The sequence below is a fragment of the Paramormyrops kingsleyae genome, chromosome 14 (assembly GCF_048594095.1).
Source record: "Paramormyrops kingsleyae isolate MSU_618 chromosome 14, PKINGS_0.4, whole genome shotgun sequence".
NCBI lineage: Eukaryota > Metazoa > Chordata > Actinopteri > Osteoglossiformes > Mormyridae > Paramormyrops > Paramormyrops kingsleyae.
In genome coordinates, this window is record NC_132810.1 from 12337944 (window position 1) to 12356501 (window position 18558).

An 18558-nucleotide genomic window follows, 5' to 3' on the forward strand; every position below is an offset into this window, starting at 1 on the left:
CTTCTGTAGTGTTCCGGAAGTGTAGTCCCATTCGTGTAGCTGATTCAAGTGATGTATTAAAACTGCATTGCTTGAGGATTACCAGGCCATTTGCGATCAGCCTAATTCTGCGCAATAAAAGGGATACCCCTTGTTAAACGCGTGACTTGAAAGAGTGAAAAACATCTCAGATTGTGAACAAATGTGTAACCAACTTTAAACTTTTCCAGCGAATCAGATTTCATAATAAATTACATAATTATCAATTTCTGCTAGTTTTATTAAAGATTATTAAAGTTTATATGATAATACTGTTACATATTTGTGAAATCATGAAAAGACAGAAATTTCGTCTAATAAGGATTTCTACACGATTAAGTTGATTTGGATTTATTACCATTGTTGCTTTTATTTTTATTCATATGGACTTAATTTGTGTGTGTGTGTGTGTGTGTGTGTGTGTGTGTGTGTGTGATGGGGTTGTCTTCCATGTCTAGTATTGGTCTGAAGTCCAACTTGTGCATAGAGACCTTTCACATTCTCCTTGTGGTTTCCTATGACATGACAGATCAAACATTCCCCTGAGTGTACCCTGCCGTGGACATTATGCCTTGAGCCTAATTAAGCTGTTATTGAACATGAATGAAGTAACTTACTGAACCAAGTTCTTACCAAGGCTTCTTATAATCTGTAATATCTTAACCACAGCATTTTGAAAATAGTTGTATTTGGAAAACAGTCATTTAACACAGCTGTAAGATGTAAAGGGGGGGCCTCGGGCTGTGTTTATTAAGAAATAGTTCTGAATGAAGGGATGGCATAGTGCAGGGTTATTCAAATCACGGTCCTCGAGGTCCGAGCACTGCTGGTTTTCCAGCCTTCCTTTACCTGTCAGTCAGGTGTGAAGGCTCTGACCAATCAGAATCAGTAATTATTAAACTAACTACCTGGGAGAACTGAAAACGAGGCCTGGATTTGGAATCGAGGTCCAGATTTGTAGAACCCTGGCATAGTGGTAAAGTGGGTTGCACCATTGCATCAGACCGCCAGAGCTGTGAGGTTTATTCCTTATCATGGTTTTGCTCTGCACATGGGATTTGCATGTTCTTTCTGTGTTCGTGTGAGTTTGCTCCAGGCAGGAACTCTGCTTTTGTCCCATGGTCCACAGATATGCAGTTTTGGTGAATATTAGTGTTTCAAAATTCCTAAATGTGAGGTTTGCGAGTGTGTACCAGGTGATGCCTTGTGCCCTGTGATAAACCCCATACTGAAGAAGCTGGTAAGCAAGATGTATGGAGTCACTTTGGGTTTTATGTCTTAAATACACTTTAGTTAGGTAACCATAGATTTACACTTCTGTAGAGATGAATGTATCTTAAATGTTAAACACATATTAGATTAGATTAGACTTTATTAATCCCACAATGGGTAAATTCTTTGATTCATATGATTAAGCCTAAACACAAAATTCCCTTAAAATTCTAACAGTGCAATGGATCATGTTTTATAAATTATTCCAAAATGCAAATATACTGCATTCATATAATGCCCACAATTTTATTTTTTGCTCTATGGAATAAATTAAATCTGAAATGTAAATATGTATACTGGTTGGAAGACAACTGTATCAGTAAAACGTCATTTTTGGATAAGTATAAAGAAATGAACAAAAAAACAAGAAAGCCTAAATTATATAACATATCCCCTACAGTAAATTGGTATATCTGTTATACACATCCAAATGTGCAAAAGCCTTGCAATCTTTCCCATTTTCTTAACGAAAAGTTTTAAATGAACGATACAGGACATCTGCGGTAATCAAATTTAATCAACCAAATACAGACAGAAAGAAACATGCTGCCTTATATTATTGCAGTCCGGTCGTCGTGGGATACACAAATGGCGTGGGGCATCATCCTGCCTCTAGCAGTTAGCAGTACCGTAATAGTAGTACATAACAGCACTGCAGCCTCATAACAGCGCTCCTCGATGTCGCCACCGTGAGAAGCAACACGATAAAATCTTGCCACCCACTAATCTTTCGACAAATCTGTTCACGTTTCCTATCATAAACACACGTTCATCTCGCACTAGCCGCTTTCGAAAGGAAGCTTTTTGAGCTCTGCAGCCGCATTTGCGCCAACACTTCCCTCGCGCAGTTGCCCGAGTCGCGCACTTAATGGCACGGTGAGGAGAGTCGGGAAGGAGTCTGCGCTGTAGAACGTGAGCGTGCCACCGCGGGGGCCGTGACGTCACTCCTCGGAGCACGCATGTTATCTCCAGCTGGGTGAGACGCACGGGGTAATGTTTGTTAGGGGGGAAAGAGAAAGGACGAGGAGACGAAGGTTTCGAGAAACGACGTCCAGTTTTCTTCCCCGTCTTTGCAGGATTAGGAAAAAAGGTAAAGGGCTCAACTAAGGAAACCGAAAAGCGCTCGCGCGATGGGAGAATGGCCGTGGCCACGCTCGAAGTGTTCAGGTGCTTAAAAAACCCGAGGTTAGTCTTCTGTTCCCATCGTGTCGGCCCGGGAATCGCGCGCCATTAGGGCCGGTGGCGTTGTGCACGCGCTAGGATTGGCAGGGAAGTCGGTGCCAAGTTTAACACGGAGGCCTTCAGTCACGAGTTGCTCCCCGATGTCGAGGAGCATTCGAGGCCCCTGTTGTCTTCGACGGATGCGAAGACTTTAAAGTTTTCTGCAGCCGTTTGCTGTCCATGTGCCGTAGGGTTAAGTTGAGAAATTTAGCACCACAACAGAAACGCGTCGAAAACACAGGAAGTGGCGAGGCTACAAGCAACGCCGCAAGCTAACTGGACAAATGGATCGCGGTCTCGTTTATCACTGCAGGGTTTGGATACCGTTACTGGTTATACGTTCTTTCAGTGGTCTCCCAGTCACATAAGAGTAATTTTAATGAAACACAATAAAAATAATTTACTTGAAATTAAAATAATTAATTTCATATTCTGTAATGAAATTTGCATGTCTAAAAAAGATGTTGAAATATACTGATAAGCCTTTTCTGCACCAAGCAGTTCTATTTAGCGGATCATAGGGGGCGTGGCTTATCATGGATTACATCAGCGCGAACGTTTAGCTAGGTAAATTGCCCCGCATTATTATTGACGATCGATAATTATTTTTATTGTATTCATTATTTTAATTGTTGACTTTAAAATAATTTTTTAAAATGTGCTTGTTTATAAAAATTAAGTTTTTTATAACTTTTATGAATTGGCATAATTCAAAACATGCAGCATAATTTAAAGTTTGCATTAACTTGATTAAAATTTCTTCCCATAAACGCCCAATATTCTTTACCCAGGTATGCCTCACCCCAGAGTTTAGTGTGTGCGTTCTCTGGAAAGGTTTGGCTAGTGATGTCAATCTGACTCTTCATTCCATCTGTGTCATGTTGGTCTAAATGGTTGATGAGTGACATTTTTCACAGGGAATATCCTGACGAGCAGCTGCATAAAAGTCCCCCACAGGCTTGTTGTGTTTGCTGCTTCTGGAATGAAGTGAACCGGATGCGGCGCTCTTCCATGCAATTATGTGGCAAAACAAGGAGTAGTTCAAAGAGATTAATCTTACATTCACTTAGTCGCAGTGAGGATGCGAGATGCTTCTGGCTGTTCGTCCTCTTAGAGGTTTGCAGTAGAAAGGTAGGAAACGAGTGCAAGTTGGATCATCTATAGCAGATGGAATCTAAAATGGGCTGTGATGTCATGGTGAAAATACCAAGTTAGCAATGATTTTTTGGATTTGTATCTTGAGTTACACAAAATAGTATACATAATCCCACACATTGAGGTGCGGAGCATTTGGCTCCATCTGTTGTTAGAGCAGCATCCAGTCCATAATGCAGTACATTTATCATGAGTTAGGTTTTTTTTTTTTTTGTCCATATAGCCTCATAACCAATGATACTGTGGTATCTTTTGAAACTTCATGAAGACTGCATGGTCTTTGAAATTATAAAACTTCAATTGAAATACTAATTATAAAAGTGATTTTTAATATACTTAGATATTATGAATATTTACCTTTTAGTATACGTGTCGGCTATCTGAGACTTCTATGAATATATTTAAATTACTACTGGCATGTCATCTTGAAATATTTGCCTCCGTGTATGATGGAAAATCACTTGATTTGGAAATGGCATGACTGACAAAAGGCATTCTTCAGTCTAGTTAAAAGGACTGAATTCTTTCAGTCTTTATACTTGTCCTGTATGGTGTACAAGGTACATTTAGTTTTTATTTTGTAGTACTTACTCTACATTATTTCTTATATGAAACTATCATATCTTGTGTATAAAACACATTATATTGTATCATAACAGCCCATCTGGCATTAAATGACTCTTTAGTTCATTTGAAACAAGCCAAACCTCTTTTTTTGGGGGGGGGGGGGATTCAATAGTAGTTCACAATTTTCTTGCTAAGGTAGAACTAACTTTCTGTCTGTCTTTTTAAATATATTTAACTGGAATTATTAATTTAAGCTGCACCCCTCTGTGGACTTGAGTCTTTCGGTTAAAGGTCCATGTTTTTAGCTACCATGCTGCCTATGGGAATTTAACCTTTTGATTTTGTAGGCCTGAATAGTACCCTAAAAACTAGTTGTAGTTTATTTTAAAGACCGATTGGATATAATGATGCTCATGCATCAGTTTGGGGCGGAGCATGCCTGTCTGTTAAATCATTAAATCTTTTTTTGGCTGATCCACCAGAAAACATAACATTGTGATATCCAAGAATGGAAGGATTATCGCTGATTTGCACAATTTATCGAATGCTGTGAGCATTTGTATGAAACTCGTCTTGTTTTTAGTTATTGCTAGATGTTTTTTCCTTCTAGTCTTGCAAAAGTAATTCTCATGCAACATTGCTATGCTATTTTAACTCAATTAAAACAATGACAAGTATTATGGTTTTGTTTTCTTGACAGGTTTCAAATACAGTCAGTATATATAATAGTTAATCTGCAGTTGCCTACACTTCACATACAAGTCTGTTCAAGAAATGTGCAGACACACACACTTATGCAGTTCTTACTATATGTCTTGTAAGGGGTCAACATGGATGCCCATTTAATGTCCTTCTGGTTCTCTCTTCAGCATGATGACTAAGCAAACTGGCGGCACAAGCTAAACAGCTTGACTCCCCCCAAAGGTCACGGCATTTCTGTCATGGCTGCTACTGAGAGTCAGGCTCTAATGGTGCTCAAGGAAGAGGGAGCAGCTACCCCTGTAACCACACCCACCTCCGCTGCCACACCCCTGGCCTTCTTCGTTATCCTCAAACCGGGGCACGCTAGCGAAGGAGGGCAGGACCAGGGCATCCTGGTGACCAACCAGGAAGCCAACATGGCAACGACATCTACCCAGGCCACGCCAGCGGCAGGTCAATCTGCTTGTGCTCCCAGCCTACAGTCGGACATATGTTCCACCATGGCTGATCCACATCCGGAGAACCTGCCACCGGAAACTGTCTGTAAGGGTGTAAGGGTCACTCTGGACAACAACAACATGTGGAATGAGTTCTATCGCTGTAGGACAGAGATGATCCTCACAAAGCAGGGCCGCCGAATGTTTCCCTACTGTCGATTTCGAATTTCTGGCATGGAACCCTTCCAGAGGTACATCCTGGTGATGGACATCACCCCCATGGACAACCACCGCTACAAGTGGAATGGGCGGCAGTGGGAAACCAATGGCAAGGCTGAGCCTCATGTGTTGGGTCGCGTGTTCATTCACCCAGACTCCCCCTCCTCCGGCCACTATTGGATGCAGAACCCCGTGTCCTTTTACAAGCTGAAGTTGACCAATAACACGCTGGACCAGGAGGGCCACGTCATCTTGCACTCCATGCATCGTTACCTGCCCCGGCTGCATGTGGTGCCCGCTGACAAAGCCACAGAAGTCATCCGGTTGAATGGTCCCAACGTATTGACCTTCACTTTTCCCCAGACTGAGTTCTTTGCTGTAACAGCCTATCAAAACCTGCGTATCACTCAGCTGAAGATAGACTACAACCCGTTTGCCAAAGGCTTTCGTGACGAAGGGTCATGTAGCCGGCCAAAGCCTGACTCTTCTGAAATGTGTTTGGAGCTCTATAGGCCCACGTTTGGCAGTGAAGAACAGCAGACTATCAAGGTGAACCAGCAGCACTTGGACAATAGTGATGCCTATGATTCTTTTGTCATGGATAAGGAGCTATTCCCTTCAACGGAGTTTGGCACTGAGATGCTTGATAATGGCATATCTCCACCTAAAGCAGCATTTGCAGACAAAGACCACAGGTGAGTAAATAATGTATTTCTTGGTGTGACAGTCTCCCCGAAGTCTGGGTGTTGCCTCTCTCATCTACGGTTATGGATTTAAGTCCCACCTCTCGCTGCATCTTTGCATGTTTTTCCCACAGTCCAATGATGTATAATTATCATAATTAAGTAGTAACAAATGCTTCACCTGTAAACTATTAGCGACTTACAGGGAGCCAATGAGTAGCTTGCAGAACTCTTTTTCGAAATAGGATAAATTTTAAAAAGCATTTTTTCTACATGTTCATTGAGGCACCACAAGGAATTTCACCTTGTTTCTGACAATGAGTGCTGCTATCCTTTCCCCTGTTGATATAGTCTTGCATCACACGTGCAGCTCCAGAGATTTTCTGTGTAGAAGCAGCTCTCAGGTTGAAGATGCCTTTGTGTCTTCAGCCTGCCTGTAGAGTATGATTGTGTCGGTGTGCGTCTGTTTGTGCCCTGGGATGGACAGGCACCCTGTCTATGGTGTTCCTTGTGCTGCCTGGGATAGACTTGAAGCCCTCTGTGACCCTGACCAGGATGCAAAAGCACAAAGACAGTGTGTGATAAGGAGGACACACAGGCGGTGTTTTTCACCACTTAAACCATGCATTTGCGTGGGGCCCCCTCTTGGTCACAAACAGTCACCACACTATGTATTAAATTAACACATTCTATGTTTAGGAGATGGTGAAACAGCATGTTCTGCTAACCAGCTAGCCAGCTACCAGCTTCTGATTATACTCTCTGGCTATAAAATTTAATTTAATATTTGAATAATTAGGGGGAGCAGGACAGAGGCGGTGGGGGGGCCTGAATGGCTCTTTTGAGCTTTTCTCTAGAAACGGCAAACTCGCCCCTGGGAAATTGGTACTGTTCTACAGATGATATTGTATTTCTGTAAGTTTTAGCATTAGTGGTTTTTTATATAAATAATAGTATAGAGGAGTTTCACATTCAGATTTTCACCTGTCTTGCTGTACCAGACTGGACAGTGACATTCTGGTTATTGATTTTTTTTTCTCAATACTATCTTTTTTTGTGACTGTCATGAAGCGTTCAACCCTCGCTCCCTGATCTGTTCTCTGTACATTTTTAATTGTTAGCACAGTTAGCTAATTATAAATGAAACATCTTTTGCTATTCAGTTAGCATTTAAATGTATTTTTAAATGTAATATTTAGGAAGATTAATTTTGTGTAATTTAAATTCTGTTTATCCATTCCAGTGCCATGATGTGCTTAGAGTCTGTTTCAGGAAGTGCAGGGTTCCAGGCTGGGTGCATCCTGGACAGGATGTCAGTCTATCACAGGACATACATGCACAGTCACACACTTCGGGTAATTTAGATGCTGCACTTCTCCTGACTGAATATTTTTGAGCCAGCCTGACCTGCATGCAAACTTTACACATGCAGAGCCTGGTATTGGGAGTCACACACCACCCCCCCCCCCCCCATCCCAGGCAGTGTGAGACTGTGTGGCTCACCACTGCACATTTCATTAAATGTTATTGGCAGATGAGTTCAGTCACTCATTTCCATCACACAACTGTTTTTATATTCCTATATGTAAAATGTTTTTCACTTGACATTTTTAAGTTTAAAAGGAGTTAAAATAATTACCCATAGATGGTATTAAATCAAGCATTTAAAACATTTTTTGGGCTATCACTATCGATTGCATCAATAATCGTGTAATGTACCGACTTTAATCTGTTGATTCATCAAATCATTTTTAATTTATAATATAATGGATGTATTGCATTTGCCACAAAGCACGAATAAACCAACCACTGCGAGGTCACGGATACGGTTAATTTAAGACTGTCCAATTCACTTAAGTTGCGTGTTTCTGGAAAGTGGAAGGAAAACGGGGAACCAGCCAAAAAGCCTCACCCACAAGGGGTGAACATGCGGACTCCGCACACAGCGGCAGCAGCAGCGCTACCCACTGTGCCACTGTGCCCCCCTGACTGGCTTCTACAATGCGTGATGTTAATATTGACATGGCATTTCATGGCATTTTTTGGTCAGTCACGGATAACAAATTTTAGCAAGCTTTGCGGTTTTAACAATTCTTCCTTTTCAAAATTATAGTATATGTTACAAAAAAATCAGTCTAAAGTTTATCGCTTTATGAGCTCTGCATGCACTCTGTAATGATCATAATAATTTTCGTGCTTACTGTTCATGGACAATGTGGCACATTTGTGGGAAATTAAAAATGAGCGCAGTGGAGAAAGGCAAGCAAGAACTGGTCACAAAAAGACTCATTTTCTGATGTCTGGAAATGTTTTGTATTTCATAGAAACTATTGAGCAAAAGGGAATGATTTTTCGTCAGTGCTTTGTGTCTGGTGCTATTAATGGCAATACCACAAACTTATGTGGCAGACTTCATTGGTATATAGTTCACTATGTAGTTCATTTTCAACTGTTAAATATCACAAACATCAAATATCGTTCAGCCCTACTCAAAACACTATGCTCACAAAACAACATATGTTTAATTTATACCGTATTATGTAAGATGATGTGGTTAAGTGGCAGGGCTAACTTTTGTTTTAGCAGCAAATAGTTTGACTGAGGAATCGTAGAAAGTAAAAAAAATTATCGTGTAACATCATTGCGCAGTGCATTATGGGGCAACCACATAAACCTATATGATTGCAAGAAACATTTTTTGTACTGCCATTCATGACCTACTACATTGTTAGAACTGAAATATTCATCCTTTGTGATTATTCTAAATAAATTTTGTGATTGGTTTGAAATTTAAATATGCATTATAACAAGCTTTAGTCTTAAGAATAAAATAATAAAAAAAAATTAACTGAATTAAATTAGGGTTGTCAATTGATAAAAGTGATGACAAAGACGGGCTAGCCCTACTCTGAGTGGCTAAATGGGACATATCAGTGGCTAACCTAACATTATTGGCTGAGTCTGTCAAACCCGAAAGTCATCTTTAAGATATATTTGCTTGCATTCATACTGTGGTGATATTTTTCTGCATTGCGATACTGATAGATGACTACATTTTCATTCACTTTTAATGTGAAGTGCATCCACGCAACTGATGGATTTTGCTCATTATTTTCACCTTTGTCCGCTATTCGCCATCTCCCTTCCGTCATATTGCAGAGTAATTGAGAAGGACAACTTTGATAGTTTCAAATGATCGAGTAATCGAATTTATTCAAGTAATCGTGTGATGGCTCTGTGCATTTCTGTTTCGTTAACCAAAACAGCTCTTTTTGTTTAACCGTAATGCATTGCGTCAGGATCAGAATGCGTTGCTTTAAGCCAGCGCTGTAAGCAAGTCGAACGCACCCAGTGACCGGACCGGGGAAACATACTGAAACGCGGACTTGATACAGAGGACTAATGACAACAACCAGAAATTGCTGATCACACAGGGATTCCACATGGGGTTAACGAGGGGGCGTGGCACACGGAAGGACCGGGGCAGGACAGGGGTAATGTTGGGATAAGATCTTTATCATTTTGGAAGCCATTAAAAAAAATGCTCTTTTTGTTTTATCCTGTTCATTTTGTGTTTAAATGCTAAAAAAACATATTGGAAAAACATATTTAGGTGTAATTTTGGGGGGCTGGGAACCAATTATTTCTTATGGGAAAAAATAAGATCAGAACTCAAACTTTTTAGGATTCGAGTCCGGAACGGATTAAGTTCGAGAACCGAGGTACCACTGTATTTAGCTTGGTAAGAACATGTTTGCTTTACCGGCATGATTTTTATAATTATTACTGTGTTGAGGTGCAATGATTAATCAGCTTAAAAATCCACAAAACTACCAAATTAGTTGCCAACATGTTTCTTGCGCTAATTCAATGTTTTGATACCACTCACTAGAAAGGAGTTAACCAAAGCGTGATGGTAGCTTTGAAATCAAATAAGTGTTGGGAGCATTTCACGCTAAACTCCGAAAAAATAAAGGTTGTCAGTTGCCCAATTTGTAAAGCTGACCTGGGAACACATCTGCTATGCTCGAGCATCTGAAGAGGAAGCACGTCAGCTCGCTAGATTAATAGGACTTATCTCAGTAAGTTAGCTAATGTTAATATTAAAAACCATTCTACTTCATGTTATGAGCTGTAACATTTTCTGTTTTGAAATGCATATTCTCTTGAATTGTTAATGGATGTGGATAATGCCAGCATTACACCTAATGACTTTTCAAGCGATTTCACTGTCGCAAAAAAATGTCCATTGTAGGACAAAATCATGAGAGTTGCTGGAGTTGTAGCATTCTCCCGTCATCTCGATCATTATGTGTAAAGTGGTCACAGTAGCTGTTTTAAGTCAGTCAATCTAGCATCTTGACATTCCGCTAAATGTGTTTAGTATTATCATGAGTTTTAAGTCTCGGCTCATGCAAATAGTAACGTGGACATTGTCAACAAGACATCATACCTCTCCTGGAAGTTCCAGGATTCTCCTGCATATTGATAGGGACTCCCTGACTCCCATAAATGATATCTTCATCAATCTATGATATTTTTCATCGCAGCGTGAGAGAATCTGCTTTGTATTAGCCTATACTGTTATTCTGATGTCATCATGTATACTGTATAGGCTAATGCAAAGGCAAATGTGTGTGTGTTTGTGTGTGTGTTTCAGTGGTGTGGACTAATTCAGCATATGCATGTGCACGCGTTTCCATAATTTTGCTTTAAACAGCATATTGACTTTCCTCCATTTCAATACAGATCTGTGATTGTAAAATTTTAGTTGCAACAGAATGTAGACGGACAGCAGAATGCACAAAGCAGAGAATGCACATTTCTGTCTTTTTCTGTAAAAATTTAAATTTACATGGATTGTTTTGGTTTACCTGATTTAGAGAAAACTGATGTAGTTTTGGTGTATTTAATTGCTTCTACTTAGCTTATCCTTCTTTTTAAATTTTAACAGGACAAATGGATATTGTATTTTTAAAAATGAATGGATGTTCATTAAGAGTGCATTTTTGAATAAAGTATTCAGCTTTGTTGTCTTGACTGTTAGCATGAAACAACCTCAAGCTAAATTTAACAGCTGATAGCTGATACCTAATAAGTGTTATTTGGTAACTGATTCATCAGACTAACCGATTACTCATTTCAATGATTGATTAAGGTATTTTGCTTCATCAATATGCATTTATTGGCTGATCTAATTACATTACATATAATACAAATTTTCAGGCACAGACTGAAGCAGTAGCTATAAATACTATGGAAAATTGTATTAAGTTATAACTTAGTAAGAAGGGTACGCACGTAACGGGTCCCCTCTCAATAAACTCTGCACAGTGATCCATAACACGTCTAGCAGCAAGCAATATCATATAATATCCTGTCTATTCAATCATGATGGTATATGAAAAATTCATACCGCATGGGAAATTGAAACCGGTATACTGGATGAACCGATATACTGCCCAGCACTACGTAATATAAGCACAAATAAAGACCCTCTTATTCTCTTCCACGATATTACATTCCTGAAATATTTTCTATATGCATCATCCGTATGAATCTCATGCAGTCCCAATCTCGTTCCTCCTCTAACTTGTCATTTCTATGTGGGTACCCACTTGGAGATGTAGTTCAGTAAATGCACCAATTTAATAATCATTGATCATTCACTACTTTTCCATGGACAATAATGTGACTTTGGGTAATTATCAGACTTGGTGAAATGTATTTTTTGATGGTCATGAAGTTATCAACAGTGTCACAATACTCAGAACTTAAATTCAGAAATTCTACCCCCCACCATAGATCCAGTTTTATGACTGTATCATAGTGCCTAAGTGTTCAATACTTTATTCATAATTCTCCGCTGGTCATGAAATTTCTAATTAATTTCAGAATGAAGTGTGAGTCTCCTGCTTGAACCTGATGGGACAGGGAAGATCTGGGGAAGTTTTTTCATTGCAAAATTCCCAAAGTCATATTTCCATAAATGTCACTTAGTACACGCTGCACTGCTTTTTTAATTGACTTGCCTTAACTTTTTTTTGAGAAAACGTTTTGTTTCACATTGACTTTTTAGCCGGAGAAAACGTGCTCGGGTCGCTGAGGCCGTGCGGGCGGTGAGGCCAAAGCTGAGGAGGGGTGTCCCGGAGAAGAAGGATAGAAATGGCACTTCAGAGCAACCTGAGAGTGCCGGGATCATTGTTAAAGAGGAGGAGGAGGAAGTGGAAGTTTTTAGTGACAATGCAGTTCCTCGAAAGTCAAAGTTGGACAGTTCTGCTGAACAGACTGACGTACAGGCGGAGGGACCAGGAAACTGCAGGCCTGTGGTGGCTGAAGAGGTCTCTGTTCAGAGTACCGACACTTCCGCTCGGGATTCCACCCTGTCCTTGGGCTCTACGAAGGGCGCTTCAGAGACTGGCACCTCTGGCAGATCCGGCCAGAAGAGTGTGCTGCCTGCTAATCTGCATGAAATCATTCCTTTACCACAGCTCGCCCAGTTCCTCAGGGGGCGGAATTTGATAGCAAGATCCAAACCCAAAAAGACAGACATTTCCCCCTCGACAGTGACTCCTACGCTACTGCCTCGTGTCTCACCTCCTTTGCCACCGGACTCAGAACCTATGCCAAATGTGGCTAACCCTTCCGCTCCCGTCCCTGAGTCATCGGAGGAGCCTGGAGACTCTCAGGAGAATCTGGAGACAGCATCCATTCCATCGACCTCCGAACCCTTGGGCGAGGTCCAGGCTGACTCTCAGTCATCACTGGTGAAGAAGAAGCGGAAATTTGGAGCGAGGTACCGAAGGCACGGCAAGTTTGTCAGGCGACCAGAGGTGGGGAGTGGTCCCACAGATGTCAACATGCAGCCAAACCTGGAGGATGTGGAGGGCCTGCTGTTCGTGTCATTCACTTCCAAGGTATCGCAGAGGATTGTATGCATGCCTGATGAAAGCCTAAAAAAGAGGGTTGCTATTATTCATTGTGCTTTTTTGGTTTTGCGCAATTTTTTAAAAATAGCATTATATAGACAACAGGTATACCCTCTACTTCACTGAATTCACACTTGATTTTTATTTGCCAGTGAATTATGTAGGGATTTTTTTTTTTTTGGGGGGGTGGGGGTCGTCGTATGTTTGTTTATTTCTTTTAACACATCTTTTCCCCTTAAATATACTTGTGGTTACCAGAAGTCAACAGCCAACATTGATTTCATGACGCCTGATATTGTGTAAGCATACAGAACAGCTTATCTTCATTGCTTTCCTGTCATCACCATAGGAAGCATTAGATATTCATCTTGGGGACCACTCCGTGAATAGAGAGGCTCCACCACATCCTCCAAAAGGCCAGGAATCTCCAGCAGATTACGGTATGGAGAGCAGCTCAGCCATTTGTCTTGAATGGACTATATTGTGTATTCCAAACCATGTACTGGGTTTGTTACTGATCTCTTCTCATCCCTCTTTCCTGCCCCAAACCCATCCTTGTGAAGAGTCTGAAACTATACAAGAGAAGATTACCCGTCTCGAACCGGCACTGCTGCTTGATCTGAAGCGCATGAAACACAGACAGGTGATCCACCCTGTCCTGCAGGAAGGTATATATAATGTCACAGAGAACGATTGTCTTGATTCTTAAGATTGCTTGTGGGTGCATGATAGGAACGGTGATTTAATTTTTTTTTTTCTCAACCCTTCGATAGTAATTAATGCTGATGTTTTGTTACTCTCCTCTTGTTTGTGTAGTTGGGCTGAAGTTGAACTTGCTGGACCAAACTCTGCCTATCGACCTGCAGTATTTAGGTGTGTGCTTGCCTTTGCCACCTCCCTTCTGTCCTCAGGAAGATGGGGTCTCTGCTTTGCCCACCTCTTCTCCAGGTGAGGAGAAAATTCATCCTTAACAGTGATTTTGTTTTGTTTCACACACACACACACACACACACACAAACACACACACACACACACAAACACAAACACACAGAGGTATCCAAAATTAAAGAACACAAAACTAGATACAGTAAAAATTTTAAAGACTTTATTACATGTAACCCATTTGTATGATTAGCTGTATATTTTTGCTAATTTTATTTTGTCATTTTTCCTCCTCTCTGAACTCTTTCCCTGAACTGGAAGAAATACTTATGACAGAAGTAAATGGTACTATAACAAAACTGATTAACTAATCCCAAGGCAGAATTGATGGTTTAAACAAGAAAGTTGTATTATTGGAGTCTGTTCCAAAAACTAATTTAAAAAATCAGAGAAAATAGTTACAGTAATGTTTGAGAATGACCCATGTGCTCCCGTTTGTGTTAATTGTACACTACTTCAGGGATTCAGTGTATAATATTTATCATTGGAAGTTATAATGTTAGGTGCGATTTTGCAAATAATCACAGAAAACTCTGCAATTCATGTTTGTTTTTAAATCGATTTCACAAAAAAAAAAACTTTCCTTTGCTCTTGCAGATGGATTGTTCCCTTTTGTGTCCAGGACTGGGAAAACAACAGATTATACAAAGATCAAAGGTTGGAGGGACAAGTTTAGCATCACCCCCGAAGTGTCGTCTTCCAAGCCTGAAGGTGGCATTATGCTGTCCTGCAGTTTTATTACCAGGGATGCATGATATTAGATTTTTGCCAATATTTTCAATCTCATTTTAGCCAATACCAATATGCACATTTTTTTATTTAATTGAAGAGAAGGACACCATGCCTGTCTTGCACTAGAAATAACCCATTACCCTTATTGTGATGGCCTGCTTGTAAATAGACGTAAAACAAGACCAATATTATTTGATTCTAAGTTAATATATCATTTTACAAATGCTGATATTAAAGTAAGGAAATTTTAACTTGGACTAGATGTAAATTACATGCCAGTGCTGTATTTTATTTTTGGGAAACACTGAACTAATCCTTGCATGACATTACAGGGAATCGAATGGCATTTCATAGTTTTTTTTTTTTTTTTTTTTTTTTCCCCTCCCCCCCCCCTCTATCATGCAGGTGTCGTGGGGTCAGACTCAGCCCTAAAGAATCGTTCGGCCTTCTGCAGCGACATGCTGGATGAGTACCTGGCGAATGAGGGCAAGCTGATAGACGAGCGGGCTGCCAACTTTTCTCAGAGTGCAGAATCTCCTGTAGTCTACCAGTTGCCTACCAAGAGCACCAGCTATGTTCGCACCCTGGACAGTGTGCTAAAGAAGCAGATCCCCAGGCCGGTGGCTTCTAGGTTCCCATTCAAGTCCGTTACCGCACCCAAGAATCCCAGGATGTCTCAGAGAGCCAGAACACCAGCAAGGCACAAATATTCCTCTAGTGAGAGCAAATCAAAGGCCACGGCTGTGTCTGGTTCACAGACCAGTACAATGACCTCTCCCAGTAATGTGAATCAGGCCATCTCCACTTCGAGTCGCACAAAATCCATGAAGGCCAAAGTGGGAAAGAGTGCACGGTCTTCTGCGGGAAAGCCAGCACCCGAAGCAGCCCATCTCGCGGCCCCCCCCATGGCCCAGTCCAAGGCCAGCCCTGGCGCCCTCCCTGACAAAGTGAACGTATTGCAGGACTCCAACCTTGTCAACCAGGGCTCCCCTGGCCTGACTGGGCGCAGCCCTGGCCTCTCCAAGATGCTGCTCAAATTGATGGACTTGGAGGACGGGGCCGTGTGGGAGGGAAAGGAACGCACCTGCGTTACGGAAGACAGGGCGGCCATCGCTCTGGCTGCACTTCTCACGGCTCAGGTACACGATCGCCCAGCTCCTGTACTTCACACAAGCTTTATTGGTATTTCTGTGTGGAATATCCGTCTTCTGTTCAGTGCATGCTGGGTGCAGTAGTTGCAGAACGTTTAATATTAGGTGTTGTCTAGTCAGTATCAACTCCCAGCAAATATGTAGGTTGCATTTCTCCAGAAAGCTGTCCTCAGTCTGGGTCTTCAGCATTTCAAAAAGCTTGTTTGTTGTTGACTCCATCCATCTCATTCCTGGTCAACCCCCTTCCTCTTTTCTAAGCATTGTGGACTTTTCCACAGACTTGGATCAGCTCACAATATGCCCAATATAAGAACAGTTTATGGTCATTTGTGCTTCATGTGAAAGTTTCGGGCTTGTGGGTTCTTCATCAAGTAAGACATTTGTAAGTCTGTGTTTTCACCAAAGTTCCTCCTGCCCCCCAATCCTGATCCATAGTGAATATCATTCCCAAAGTCTGGTCCACCTTCTCTCACTTGTTTTGCATGCAATAAGGGTGTAAAGATGCATCCACGCATTGTGATGAATCGATTATGAAGGCAGTGATTAGAATACGTCAGTCTGTAACGTCAGAATCGGTTATAATCCATTCTCCTAATTCCAGGCTGCACACTCATGTTCTACAGGAAGTAGCAGCGCTAGTGTGTGATTTTCCGAAATGTAGGATGCCGGGGGGGGGGGTCATTAATAGTCATAAATGGCTAGCTAGTTAATTACCTCAGTGTCTTGACCATTGCTACAGTAACTAGAAAAACAAAAAAACACTACTTTGCATTACAAAAGAGGGGCATTTCCCAAAAATGTTATAGATCATCACCAGGTAATTGGGTAGCCCATAAAATGTGGGTGATTAATTTACAATGTGTAACTTTTTCTTATCAGGGCTAGAAGTCTAAGGTAATACTGTCAGCTATCTGTTCTATTTAAAATTTAGTAGCTATTTTCACATAAATATAAATACTCTATATTGTATCCTTAAAGTACTGTAATCACGGGCCAGTGCTGCTCAAGCAGTCCGGTCACCATTATTGTACACTGTTCAAGCGAGAACTTGCACAGTCACTCTTAAAGTGCTCAACAATGCTTCAAGCAACTCCCAAACACTTTGCTGCGATAATGTAACGGACAATACCTTTAATGTTCCGAGGAGATATGTGAAACCTATTTGACACACCACTCTGGAGTGTTTGCTGCTGGGTGTCTCTCTTCGAGAGGTATTATAATTATGTTGTAGGATTTAATTTCCCAGTCATCTCCCAGAAAATGACAGGTCACTCCTAAATACAGTTCTGTAGCAATGCTGATCCAAACGTGTAGTGAGAGCTCTGGAGTCGGCTTCCCTGAGAGTATTTCTTGTTCTGACCCCCTTTTGATGTCCTAATTCATAGCTATAAAAACATTAGTGGGACCTGTTCCCAGCAGGGTTAGTCATACCTGAAAACCACACTTTTAAGAGAAAATGGTAGTTAAACTCATCAGCACACAGAACACAGAAGCTGCTTCAAGGGTTTCAACCTTTTGTTCGTTCAAATGTACTACTACGCATTCCAGAAGACTATCTTTAAATTCCTGCATCATGATCAATGATTTTAATCCTTCAAAGTCATTTACTTTGCAGACAGACAACTACTTACGATCTTTTTTTTTTCACATAGCAAACTCCATGAATGTGCATGCTGAAGTCTTCCTGTAGTCTCTGAACTTCTGTTTATATGCTTCTGGCACCAGTTCATAAGTTTGCAAAACAGCTGCTTTTAATTTGTCATAGTCAGAGCTGTCTGATAGGGACAGAGCAGCACACACTTCCTGAGCTTTTCCCATCAGCATTTTACCAACAAAACCCAGATCTCTCTCAGCCACCAAAGTGATGTTGCCAGGTGTTCAAATGCAGAGAAATACAAATCTACTTTAGTTTCTGTAAACGTGGGTACAAGAGCGACATTCTTGGTGACATCCATCACAGGCACTGGCACGGCAGCAGGATCAGAGCCAGGTGGTACTACGGGGATAGATATAGGAAGGTTTTGGGTCATAGATGCATTCAAAACGGCTTTTGGCCTTTCAGTCTCCAACTGCTTCAGCCGCAAATCTCACTCTACTTCAAGCTCTAAGCGTTTAATGGAGAGTTTGTCTAACTCCATTTGCTGAGCCTATAACAGGGTCTTGGCCAGTGTCCGGGCCGCACACACACAGTGAGAACATTTTAAATGTAGAGTATGGAATAGTCTTCCTGTTAGTGTAGTGCAAGTTAAAACCCTCAGTTCCTTTAAATCAGAGCTAGGTAAGATTTTAACAACTATGAACTATTAGTTGAGTTCTCCCCAAACGAGCTTGATGGGGCGAATAGCCTCCTCTCGTTTGTAAAGACAGAGGTTATTGACAGCTTTAGCCTCCTTGGAGCAATCAGCAGTGCAGTCAAGAAATATCCCAGATTGGGGATCCCAGAGCTGCAATGAATTACCTAGAAATACAATAACATGCACTGTATACAATAATAAGAGCAGGTATCAAAATGATTGGAAATGTGATCTTT

At 41.1% G+C, this 18558-nt stretch overlaps 1 protein-coding gene across 5 annotated transcripts in view; it reads left to right on the forward strand.

Annotated features, from left to right (window-relative positions):
* Nucleotides 1–2206: 2206 nt before the first annotated feature.
* The window catches only part of mgaa (MAX dimerization protein MGA a), a 44575-nt gene continuing 28223 nt past the window's right edge, over nucleotides 2207–18558 (forward strand). The window contains exons 1-9 of one of the 5 annotated variants that reach the window (XM_072699319.1): nucleotides 2212–2380; nucleotides 3429–3642; nucleotides 5103–6286; nucleotides 12354–13191; nucleotides 13553–13643; nucleotides 13767–13871; nucleotides 14020–14151; nucleotides 14743–14856; nucleotides 15283–16016. In XM_072699319.1, the coding sequence (XP_072555420.1) occupies nucleotides 5175–6286; nucleotides 12354–13191; nucleotides 13553–13643; nucleotides 13767–13871; nucleotides 14020–14151; nucleotides 14743–14856; nucleotides 15283–16016 (3126 nt within the window). In that variant the 5' untranslated portion in view covers nucleotides 2212–2380; nucleotides 3429–3642; nucleotides 5103–5174. Of the gene's footprint in view, nucleotides 2476–3428; nucleotides 3643–5102; nucleotides 6287–12353; nucleotides 13192–13552; nucleotides 13644–13766; nucleotides 13872–14019; nucleotides 14152–14742; nucleotides 14857–15282; nucleotides 16017–18558 lie in introns of all 5 variants that reach the window. The other 4 variants (XM_072699322.1, XM_072699320.1, XM_072699318.1 and 1 more) reach the window with 4 other exon arrangements.